Source organism: Dama dama, chromosome X (assembly GCF_033118175.1).
Source record: "Dama dama isolate Ldn47 chromosome X, ASM3311817v1, whole genome shotgun sequence".
Lineage (NCBI taxonomy): Eukaryota > Metazoa > Chordata > Mammalia > Artiodactyla > Cervidae > Dama > Dama dama.
Window position 1 is genome coordinate 92,197,353 of NC_083714.1, and position 11,743 is coordinate 92,209,095.

The 11,743-nt window shown below is 54.8% G+C and overlaps 1 protein-coding gene across 1 annotated transcript in view; it reads right to left on the bottom strand.

Moving 5' to 3' along the window:
* NALF2 (NALCN channel auxiliary factor 2) overlaps positions 1–9,944 on the bottom strand; it is a 28,208-nt gene extending 18,264 nt beyond the window's left edge. Inside the window, exon 1 of the mRNA XM_061136388.1 lies at positions 9,028–9,944. Coding sequence (XP_060992371.1) covers positions 9,028–9,900 — 873 coding nt within the window. The 5' untranslated portion in view covers positions 9,901–9,944. The remainder of the gene's footprint in view (positions 1–9,027) is intronic.
* Positions 9,945–11,743: the final 1,799 nt, after the last annotated feature.

Sequence of the window (11,743 nt, forward strand, 5' to 3'; positions counted from 1 at the left end):
TTGGTATAATGAAGGTGCATTATTTTGTGATTTAAGAAACTTAGCAAAGTACAGAAATAAGAAAAAATGACTGAGGTAGAAAATTTATTAGAAAAAGAAAATTGTAGATGTGACAAAGATTTATGGACAAAGTTATCCATCACAGCATTATTTATAAAAGTTGAAAGTAAGTATCTAATAATAGGGGACTAGGTAAATAAACTGCACTAAATTCATGGGATGGAATATTATATGCTCATCAAGAATGATGTTTGTGGGAATTTTCTGGTCGTCCAGTGGTTAGGACTCTGTGCTTTCACTGCCGAGGGCCTGGGTTCAATCCCTGATAAGGGAACTAATCCCACAGGCCATGTGGTGCAGCCAAAAAAAGAAAAGAATATGGTTTGTAAATATTTAATTACATGGAAAGATACTCAGTATAACTTTAGCAATAAGTTAGAAAGAGAAGAGTAAAAAACCTAGATGATTTCAACTATGTAAAAAATATATAGTCACATCCATTAGGATGGCTACTATCAAAAAAAATAAGGAAAAGAGTAAGCGTTGATGAGGATGTGGAGAAATTGGAACCCTGTACATTGCTCGTAAGAATGTAAAATGGCGCAGCACTGTAGAAAACAATATGGAGGCTCCTCAAAAAGTTACATATAGAATTACCATGCAATCCAGCAAGTCTAGGTATACAACCAAAAGAACTGAAAGCATGGATTCAAATAGATATTTGTATACCAATGTTCATAACAACATTACTCACAGTAGCCAAAAGATGGAAGGAAATGAAAATATAGGTCCACACAAGAACCTGTCCATGAACATTCATAGCAGTTTTATTCATAATTGTCCCAAAGTGGAAACAACCCAAGTGTCCATAGAGATGAATGAATTTTAAAAATGTGGTATATCTGGCGTCGGGGCGGGTGCGCCTGGCCCTACGTTAAAAATGTGGTATATCCAGACAATGGAATATTATTCAACCATAAAAAAGAATGAAGTACTGATACATACTACCATGTGGATGAACCTTGAAAATGTTATGTTAAATGAAATAAGCCAGACACAAAGGACAAAAAGTATATATGATTCCACTTAAATGAATTATCTAGAATAGTCAAATTTATAGAGATGGGAAGAAGAATAGAAGTTACCAGGGGCTGGGGGAGGAGGAATGGAGAGTTATTGTTTAATGGGTAAAGACTTTCTATTTAGGAGAATAAAGACATTTTAGAAATGTATAGTGGAGGTGGTTGTACAACATTGCAAATATACTTTAATGCCACTGAACTGTACACCTAAAAATGGTTAGAATGGTAAATTTGATGTATGTATATTTTACTACAGTAAAAAACTATGCCACAAAAAGACATATTGGGAGGAAATACACTAACATTAAGAACATCTCAAGGACCCTTTTCAAACTGTTATATTTCTATTTTTCAAAACATTTCAAAGATCATTTTTTTGGTAATTGAGAAAAAAGTTTTTTTTAAGATTCTGAGTCTATAATAGTTCTGAAGGATTAACCTGGTTGGAAGTTTTAGTTGAGTTCAGCACTAAGCAGATATGCTCACCTTCCACAGATCAGCCAGGTAGCCATGCTATCTGCTGGAAACCAAATACAGAGACAGGGAACAATAGTAACACCCACCACTGCCACATGTCCTTCTCCAGGCAGAGCTTGGTGAGTTTGCACTTCCTTCTACCTCTAAGAGAAGCTTAGCCATCCTAGGCCAGGGCTCACCAAAACCCTGGCATGGGAACTGTGTGTCCAAAGCCCAGAGGCTCTGGGGTAACAAGGTCTTCTAGTTTTCTCTCCCAGCAAAGGCTGGGCAGGGCTCAGGCCTGTTTAGGGGGAAGTACTCCTCTCCTGTCCTGGTTGATCCTTCTAGCAGATTTGGGTTGAGAATATAATAGATACCTTCCCTCCAGGCAAGAGGAATCCAGCTCCTCCCATCTCCTTGGAAGAGCCTTTAGAAATAGAAGGGAGTAAACACCTCTCTTCTCATCTTCTGTCACCATCCCAAGAGGATACCAGTGATTATCACTGGGGCTCAAGGGTGAGAGACTGGGGTACTGAACAAAGATGGTGCTGGTAGGTCCCCACTTTGGATCTGAGGTGCTCCAGGGGCTCCCTACAAGTTGGCAGTAGGTGTTGCTGGATCCCCTGGCACTTGGTCAGCTTCTTGCTCCAGTCTCTCAGTAGTCAGCTGGGCATTGCCTCTGACAGCTGGAGGGAGTTTATTAAGAACGTCTTTATCCATGTGTGACTGGGGAGACAACGGACAGACCTGGGTTTCTGTGGCATCTTCCCACCTTTCAGCTATGTGGCCGGGATGGGTCCCTTTCTGTTGATGAACCTCAGTTGTCCCATTTGTAAAAAAAGGATTATAAGAGTACCTGCCTGCTAGGATGACTGTCAGAACTAACTGAGTTCATGGACACACATAAAGCCCCTGGCATCTCCTGGGCACTTGAAAGCTGGCAGTTTTCTTTTCCCCTTTCTCTTTCTTCTTTGGTGCAAGCCTGCCTTTTGCCTTCTGGCCCAGAGACTTGTAGTTCAGGTTCCAGCTCCTTTTTCAAGAATCCATTCAAACAGGAGCTTTGGCCCTGGCAGCTCCTGTTACTCCACAGTAACTTCTCCCTTCCCCAGGGCCAGCTGCAACTCACCTGGTACCCTTGCTCTCCCCTCTAAGCACCTATCTGGCTAAAAAATTCAGGCTTTTCTGAACCCCCTTACATGCCCAGGAAGAAAAGTCTGGTCCAGCATCACTGCACACACCCTGGTTTGCACCCCTGTAACCACAGGAATAACATATCTGTTCCCAAGAGGCCTCCTGGGTCAGCATCAGAGAATGGTGCTCCTGGAGGCCCACATTTGTCTACCCCAGCCTCAGAAGCTGCCTCTGGCTTTCCAACAAACACCTGCAGCTGGAATCCACATGCAGCTGAGATGTGAGCTGGGGGCAGGGAGGGGCGGGTCTGATTCCCATGTGCAAGGGCACACAACAGGTAAACAGCCTCACAGGGTGGGAACAGAAAAGACTGCCCTGAGGGAGAAGTTTTTCTAGGGCAAACTCCCACCCTCGAGTCTAAGGTGTCCTATAGATGTACCCACATACTGAAGGGTAGGTGTGCCCTTTCCCTGAGATACTGATGCTGCAGGAGGAGACCAACACACAGCCACGTGGCTTAGGAGCACCCTCCCGTGCTTGTGATGTGTTTGGAGATCCTTGGCCTTCCTTTAGTCTAAGCCCCACCGGCACCCACTGTCTCCCCTTTCCTCACCCTTCCCTCCACTGTGTTCAGCAGACTCTTCCAGCCAGACCAAGAGATGGGTGGGAGGCTGCTGGGCTCCCTTCCTCCACCTAATTCCCCCCGCCCCCACCTTCAGGAGATACCAGTGTATCCTTCCTGGAGGTTCCCGTTGCTATGGTGACTATAGTAGTCAGGCACCAGCCTGTGGGAAGGATGGGAAGTTGCCATGAAGAAGACTGTGTGTCTGTGTATCTATGTGTCTAAGCATGTGTGCACATGTCCACCCTGAGTGGGGAGGAGAGAAGGCAGGAAGGAGAAAAAGAGCAGCGAGGGAGAGAGAGGACAGGAGAAGAGGGGACCAGAAGATCAAAGGGGGCAGGAAGATGGATGGGGATCAGAGAGGCAAACAGTGAGTGGGGTGTGAGAGATGCGAGGGGTGAGGGGGCATGGAGGTGACAAGGGCAAGAGGTATAGTGCTTAGGGGATGAGGCCAGAAGAGGATCACAGTGGGGCAGGGTAAAGGTTTGGGGAGTGTGAGAGACAAGGGGAATGGAGCAGGATGGGAGAGGGGAGAGGGCTGGCTGTTAGAAGGGAGCAGTGAAGGGCGAGGGGGAAAGGAAGGGGTGGGAGCAGGTGGGGGTAACTGTGGGGAGAAGTGGGGACTAGAGTAGTGTAGGTGTGGGGATAAGAAATAGAGAGTGAGGTGCAGGTGTGGTTTGGGAAGGGTCTAGGGTGACCTTCTGCTTACCTGGTGGCTCAGACGGTAAAGAATCTGCCTGCAATGTAGGAGACTGGGGTTTGATCTCTGGGGTCAGAAACATCCCCTGGAGAAGGGAATGGCTACCCACTCCAGTATTCTTGCCTGGAGAATTCCGTGGACAGAGGAGCCTGGGGGATACAGTCCATGGGGTCACAAAGAGTTGGACACGACTGAGTGACTAACATAGGGAGACCTTCTAGCAGGAGGTTGGGAAATTTGTGTGGTCCTTGGTGTAATGATAGGGGATGTTGGTGGTGGGTCAGAATTGGGGTGAATGTGGGGATTGGGAGTGGGGTGGGTCAGGATGGGGTGAAGGGGTTCAGAGTGGTGTGGGCAGCATGAGGCCACTTTCCCACTCCCACATTTACACTCCTACATCCTGTCTGAGCTACAAACACTGCCTTTTCCCTATCTCTGGCCCTTCCCAGAAGCCCAGTGCTCAAGTCTGTGGCCAACGAACTTCCACGGATCTGGATGCCCCTCCTCGAAGCTTTGCCGTGGTTCCTAGGAGCCTGCTTCTTGACTGACCCCCCCTTCCTTCCTCCACCCCTCACATGTGAACAGGTTCTCTGCCTGTAAGAACCCTGGGTCAGGGAAGCTGACTGTGGGGCACTGTTTCCTGCCTCCAAGCTTGGGTGACAACAGGGACCACTTGCCAACTTGGGGCTCCTGCTCTTAGCCCAGTGCCCTGAGCTTCCTGCTCGCAGCACCAGTGTTAGCCTGGGAGTCCTGATTGGCAGGAAAGCTGTGGCAGGTGGGAGGAGAGAGGAAGGCAGCGAGGCAGAAACAGCTGCCAGCCGGAGTGGAGGAAGAGCAGGGCCCCTAGAGTAAGGGCAGAAGGCAAGGTGCTGGCTCCGGCAGCCCCTTCCCCTGCTTGTGGGTGTTAGGCCTCCTTCCTGGCCCTCTCTATTCAATACTGCTGCTGAGGGAGCAGCCTCTGCTCATGAGCCTGAGCTCTGAGCTGACACAGACCTCAGAGGTGGCTGGTCCAACCTGCCCTATAAACTGGAGTCAGTCATCTCCACAGCAAGTCCTCCAGGGGTCTGCCTGAATCAGCCTAGACCTTTCCCCTGGGAGCAGGAACTCACCTCTCAAGGTACTCTGTTTCTTCTCTGGAAGGAAAAAAACTGTTAACTGAACAACTCTGATATGCCAGGTCTAAGTACTGTGCAGATTTCTCATTAATAATGAGCTCACAGGGCCATTCTAATGAATTAGCTCCATTTTACAGATGAGAAAAGTGGGGATGAGAGAGCTGAAGTCCCTAGCTCAAGGTCACATGGGTAATACATAAAAGAGCTGGGTTTGAGCCTAGGACTTTCTAACCATGAAGTCCCCCTGGGGTTAAGCAGGACATGCCTCTTCTTTGGCACCCCGACAACTCTTCTGAGGTCTGAAGTCAGAGACCATACCCTCCTGAGTCTCCTCTTGTGGTGAAATAGCTCCTTCAACTATATCCAGGAGAACTTGGGTTTCAGCCTCCTCCTACCTGCTCAGTGTGAGACCCGGAACCAAATATACAATCTGCCAGGTGGGTGCAGGTCAGTCTAGAGGAGAAGAGAACTACTGCATCCTTCCCTGGCCCTATGGCTAGTGAGAGAGCTGAGAACTGGCCTTCTCTTGGGCTTCTATCTCCTCCTGGATCAGAGTTATGAGAGAAGAGGTCAGGGTTTTGTTCTCATCTTCACCACTGTCCCCATCAGACTATACTGAATTTAGAATAGGGAAGGGGCAGGGGTGAAGGAAGATGCAATCAGAACCAGGCAGGGCCTGGCAGGGTTGGGAGATGGAGAGGGCTGGGGGAGTGAGGGGGTGGTCCAGTAACTGTAGGCAGGGCCAGGAGGGCCAAGCAGAGCGGGAAGGCAAAGCCTGAGGGGGTACCTGCACAGGGACTTAAGGGAGGGGTGGAGAGTGGCCCTGGGGGTTGGGAGAGGCCAGGGTGGGGATGGGCATCAGTCTAAGTTATCATCGCCAGGCTGTAAGAGAGGAAGTCAGTCGCACATTAAGGAAATGTCGCAGCTGGTACTAAATTGGGAGGTGTCACAGGCAGCAGTGAGGACAGGTATGATGCGTGGGGCCCTGTGTGGCCCAAAACAGGGGCAGATATTGCAAAGGGAGAGAACAGGGTTTCTGGGGCTGCCCCGGAAAGATCTGAGATACTCGGGACAGGCCCCTGGGGATGGGGTGGGGGGGGGTGTCACCTGGCCCTGGAGCAAAGTCTCTAGGTTTATTTTCCAGCAGCAGAAGAGGCCTCCTCACCCTGGCCTGGGGCTGTGGGCTCTCCACCCTGGAGAAGCTTGGAGGACGGGGCATTATCTCCAAGGGGTCCCATTTGGGGGAGGGGCTGGGCAGGAGGGCTTGAAGCTGCAGGTCAGACTAGGGATCTGCAAAAAAGGTCTGGGATAGAGATGGGGCACTGGGGTGAAGTGAGAAAGGCTGCAGGAAGGAGGGGAACAGGGCTGTCTTTTCCTGTAGGGCCTGTAATACAGCTGGATTGAGAGGCCTGTGGGTGTAGGCCTCAGCGGAGGGAGAGCACATTCTCGGAGAGGGTGGGAAAGACAGGAAGAAAGCCGTGGAGCTTGCACTGCCCTTCTCCCGGCACAGCAGGCAGCAAGAGAGCAGGCGGAGTTCACTTGAGAGGGAGAGAGAGAGACAGTGAGAGAGCGAAAACGACAAGGAGACAAAGGAGAGCAGGGAGGACCCAGGCCACTGTGGACTACATAAGACACCATGGCCAAAGCATGGGCTTAGCACCAACACCATGAGGGTTAGAGGCCTGGTACTCCTGCTCGTTAGCTGAGTGGCATTGGGGTAAACTGCTTGAGCCTGCACCTCAGTTTCCCCATCTGTAAAATGGAGCTAATGATGCTGGTATTACCAGCCTCCCCAGGCAGTTGTGATCTCATAATATATGTGAGAGAGGATAAAAACCCTAAGCAGGACATCACCATCAGATGTTCTATTATTCTTACAAAATATTATCAGCTACCTCTTCCCACTTCAATTTCACAAAAGTCTCAGGATGTGGGCAGAGCCAGGGTTATTATCCTTGTTTTATGAATGAGGAAACAAAAGCTTAGAGAAGTGAAGTGACGTGCCCAAGGTCACACTACGAACAAGTGGTAGAGATAATCAGGCCTTCTGAATCCAAGAGACCAGCTGCCTTTCTCCATCAAACTGCCTGATAAAAATAATCAATGGGAGGGGTTATTATTTAGTGCCACATTAGACAGAGTTTGAAGCCAACTGTGACCTGGAGAAAAAGAAAACCCCATGGGAAAGTTGTGGCATGGTCTCTCTTTTATCCTGCAGATTGTGGGAAAGAAAATGTCAGGGCCATGGGGTCAGAGTGAAGACCACAAAAAGACAGACATCCTTTATTCTACTTGCTAGTGGGCTGCATCCTTCTGTTTGTGCTGAGTGTGTGTATCTGTGGCTGACATCAAGGGTGTATGTCTATCCCTATGTGACAAAATGTGTCCTTTTTTCATGTGACGGTTTTTCTGCCTGTGTGTCCTGAAATGCTGGGGAGATGTGCAAGTGTATGACACCATGTCTGATTCAGTGGCACTGTTTGTGGGTGTGCCGACCTCTCTCCATCTCTGTGTGACTTTGCCTGGGGTGGTGGTGGTGCTGTTTGGCAGTGTGTGCATGTCTATCTGTCTGTACACCTTTAAGAAGTGGAATATCTCATTTGGTAGTGTGAGTGAGGCAGTGAGTCAGCTGAGGCTGAGGGAGGCGGGAGGGAGACTGCTAGGTTACGAGAACAGGAAAAAGGAGAACAAGAAAGTGAAGTCAGGAGCAAGGAGCTACCCATTTCCTCCCCAACCCCCTGCTCAAATCCCTAAGGAGCCCACCGAGAACTTGGAACCCTGCAGAAGGCCACGGTGTCACATTGCATGGCAAGGCGCACTTTCCGCCCCTCCCCAAAGCCTCAGAGGGAGACAAGCTAGGCTGGGAGGTAACAGTCTCCCTCTCAGCCCCCAGTTCTAGGATGGGTGAGGCCAGCACCCCACCTGGCCTCTTCTTCACTTGACCCTTTGACCTTGCTGTTCCTTTTCCTTTCAAAGGCAGGCCACCTGGTAGGCTGCACAAACAAAGGAGTAGCACCATGTCCCAAATGTTTACAGCCCTCACACACTCACTGTCCAGAAAGACCCTGCTCAGGGTCAAGAAGTTTCTCAACACTCAGCTCTGCCCCAGGCGGGTGCATTCTGCAGCAGCCTCACCTCTCCTCTGGATGCCTGTCCCCAACAGCTAGAAAGCCGGCTTTTCTTCCACTGCCACCCCAGTGTGCTGGGAAGGCACCTGAGACTTGTAATGCACCAGCCTCCAGTGACCCTCTCACAAGCTGTTGTGCTCCGTTCCCAGCTCCTTCTCTTGTCGGGGGAGAGGAGCTAGCAGCTTCCTTTCTTGGGAGAAAACAGGCACCCCGGGGCTCCACTTGCCTAGGCTCTGACCAGCCACCTCAGGTCATATAAGGTCAGCAGTGTGCTGTGTCCCACGACCAAGCGCCCCTCCCCTCACCCACTGTCAGGGGCTGAAAAGTGAGGGTTAGATGGCAAATATTCTTCCCCTCACCTTTGGCCTTTCCCTTGTAGCAGCCAGTCCCAGGACTTCCATTCCAGTCCAGGAAAGGAAAGGGGCACCGCTGGCTAAGGATGGGGGCTGGGGGAACCAGAGCCCTCTTTCCACCCTTTTGCTGACTTGGGCCCTCCCCCTCACACAACCCTTCCCGCCTCATGCAGGGGGCGGGATGCAAGAAAGCCCTTGTCCGATGGTGCCCAAACCCAGAATCAATTGAAGTTGGCCAGGTGGTTACCTGACCTAAATCCCTGAGGCCCCTTCTCCGCGGAGGGTCCCACAGCAGCACTACCCGTGGCCCACTGAGAACGGTGGGGGTGATGGGAGGCGGTCGGGTGGGTACAGGGGGAAACCTTTTTTCTCCCGGTTCCACCGCCACCGTTCCCGCCGCCAAAGCGGTAGCCGTTGTGGCCGCGGACGCCAGTCCCTACCTTACAGCCTTTCGTGCAGGACCGGATTGAATACTCTTCTGCCTGTAAGTATTTATGCAGCACGAGGTCGAACTCGTCATATTTTTCCTGAGCATGTCGGTCGAGCCGCTGGTACGCCTCGATACAGTTGCTACACACCTCCCAGGCCCCGGAGCCCGGGCTAGCCACCACGGCCAGCAGGTCCCCCAGCAGGTTGTCCAGGCTGCAGTCCAGGCTGTCGGGGCGGTCCATGCCCAGCAGCAAGTCCCAGACCGTGTAGGTGTCGCAAAAGGAAAGAGTGAAGTTCCGAAAGTGGCCTTTGAGCAAGTTTTTTTTGGCTGTGGGGAACTCGGCCGGGGCACGGGAAGGGGAGTCGGGGGGCCGCAGAGGGGGCGCTGGGGTAGTCGGTTCGAAAAGTCTCTGCAAAGATTGCAATTTGGTGCAAGCTGCGTCCAGCCCCGTGGGTTCTGGGACGCCGCCGCAGTCCGGCCCGGGACCGGCGGCGGCGGCGGCGGCGGCTTTGGTCAGGTTGCTGTATCCCGGGCCGCAGGTGCCCGGGGGCGCGCTGGGCTGGCCGGGAGGCGGCGGCGGCGGCGGCAGGGGCAGCACCGCGCGAGGAGGCACCGGCTGCCGCTCCCGGCCGGCCCCCCAGGGCGGCCGCATGGCGCTGCTCAGCTCCCTGGCTCGGGGCCGGGCCCCCGCGCACAGCCACAGATGGTCAGCGAGCAGCACGGTGAAGAAGAGCAGGGACGCCAGGGACAGTCGCCATCGCTGCGCCCGTTCGGAGTCGGCGCAAGGTTTGTCGCTCGGCCTGGGAGCCCAGCAGCAGCAGCAGCAGCAGATAGTCAGCGCGGCGGCGTCTTTTCCGGGCCACATCCAAGCGCCCCTGAACATATTTCAGGGGGGTCCGGGCTGGAGGGAGCAGGCGGGCGCGAGGCCGGACGGCCGTCTCGGGCGGGCGGCTGCGCGCCGCTCCGCGCTCCCCGGCGCCGTCCAGGCTCTACCTCGGGGGCTGCATGGCGAGGCAGGCCGGCCCGGGGCCCCGCTCAGGCCGGAGTGGCGGGGCGCTCTCGCGCCGTCCTCGCGCCCGTCCCGCGCTCCCTCGCTCGCCGCCCGGGCGCGGCCGCCCGGCCCGCTAGGCACTGCCCAGCGTCCCGGCGCGGGGCGGTGCGGGGCACTGGGGCGGTGGCGGCTGAGGCGGCAGCGCCGCACTCCTCATAGTGTCGGGCCCCTCAGCTGCCCCGAGCTCAGCGCCACTCCACTCCGCGCCGGCGGCCGCCCGGCTAGCACTCCGCTCTGGCCGTCTCGGCTCGGCGCAGCTCTGCGCCCCTCAGCGCCGCCGTGCGGGCCCGGTCGCCGCGCTCCGCTCAGCTTGCTCGCCCCGCGCCGCTCCGCTCCCGCCCGCCCGTCCACCCGCCCGCCCGCCGGCCGGCTGCCCGCTCCGCACCGCTCCCTGCCTCGCTTGCGCCCTCCTAGGCCCGCCGGCCGGCCCGCTGCCCAGCCCTTCGGGCTTCGCTCGCGCTCTGGCTGTTCGCCGGGGCCGTTCCCGGGCCAGCTCCGCTCCGGCTCAACGCCCGTCGTTTCCGGAGTTCCGGCTCGGGCGGGCCACCTAGCTCTCCGCGGCGCCACAGGCGCCGGACGCCGACGCGGGGCTTTACTTAGTGCGCCTCTAGCTTCCGCCTCGCGTTCGGACCGCTGTGGCGGCCGCCGAGCGGCACGGCCCCGTGGCTCCCGCTAGCCATGCCCCCTCAGTCTGTCGCCATCTTCCGCTGTGCGGAGAACACCTTGAGAGCCCGTGTGCGAGTGTGTTTGGGGGGGGAGTGGGGCGGAGAAAGAGCCACGAAGAGGAGGAGGGAGCGGGACTGGGGCCCCGACTGCGCCTGCGCCTCAGGACTTACGCCCCCCCCGCCCCCCCGCCCGCCACCCCCCAGCCGGCCGCAGCCTGTGCTGTTTGGGGATGTTTCCAGTCCACCCCCAACTCCATTCACTTCAGCGCCTCCGTTCATCCGCCCGCTCTCCGCGTGCACACGCCGCCCGCTGAGTCCCAGGCCCCGGTGCTCCCCCTCCCCCGCAGACCCGGGCGCCCGCCTTCGTCCCCGTAGCGGCCACTCACTACCCCCCGAGGGCTAGGGGACTTCTGAGGGTGATTGTTAGAGGCAGAAAGCGGGAGGCACCTCCGTAGCGTCTCTTTGCCACCCTGGGTCGCCGCCCCCGTTCCCGTGACTAGGCGACGCTGGAGCCGGCTGCGGATCGGACCAGTCCCTTGTCCCTAACTCCGCTGTCGCCCTTACTGTCCTGCCTGAGGCCAACGCGGCCTCTGGTGCTGAAGGACAGCTCCCGGCTAAGCTACCGCAGAGGACAGAGCTTGGAGAGCGTCCTGGAGGGGCAAGACAGTGGGTAGTAGCGATGGGGTGTCTGCCCTTAGTAAGATTTCCAGCAACCTCTCCCTGTCCTAGCTTCCTGGCTCCCCCTACAGACTGCTGAGAATAGCTGAGCGAGAGTTAGGGAAGCTACGCCGCCAGGATGGAACCATGTGCTTGGGGCCCTCACAGTCACATGGCACTAGGAACTCAGACGTACAAACGTCCTGCCGCGCCACTAACCTTGTTTGGATTCCACCAAATCTCAGACTGAGCTGGTTGTTTGCTTCCTTTTCTCATTGCCTCCTACCCCAGTAACTCCCACCTCCAATTTTTGATCAACCACTACCAGCAAGGATTTGTTAGTATTAAGAATA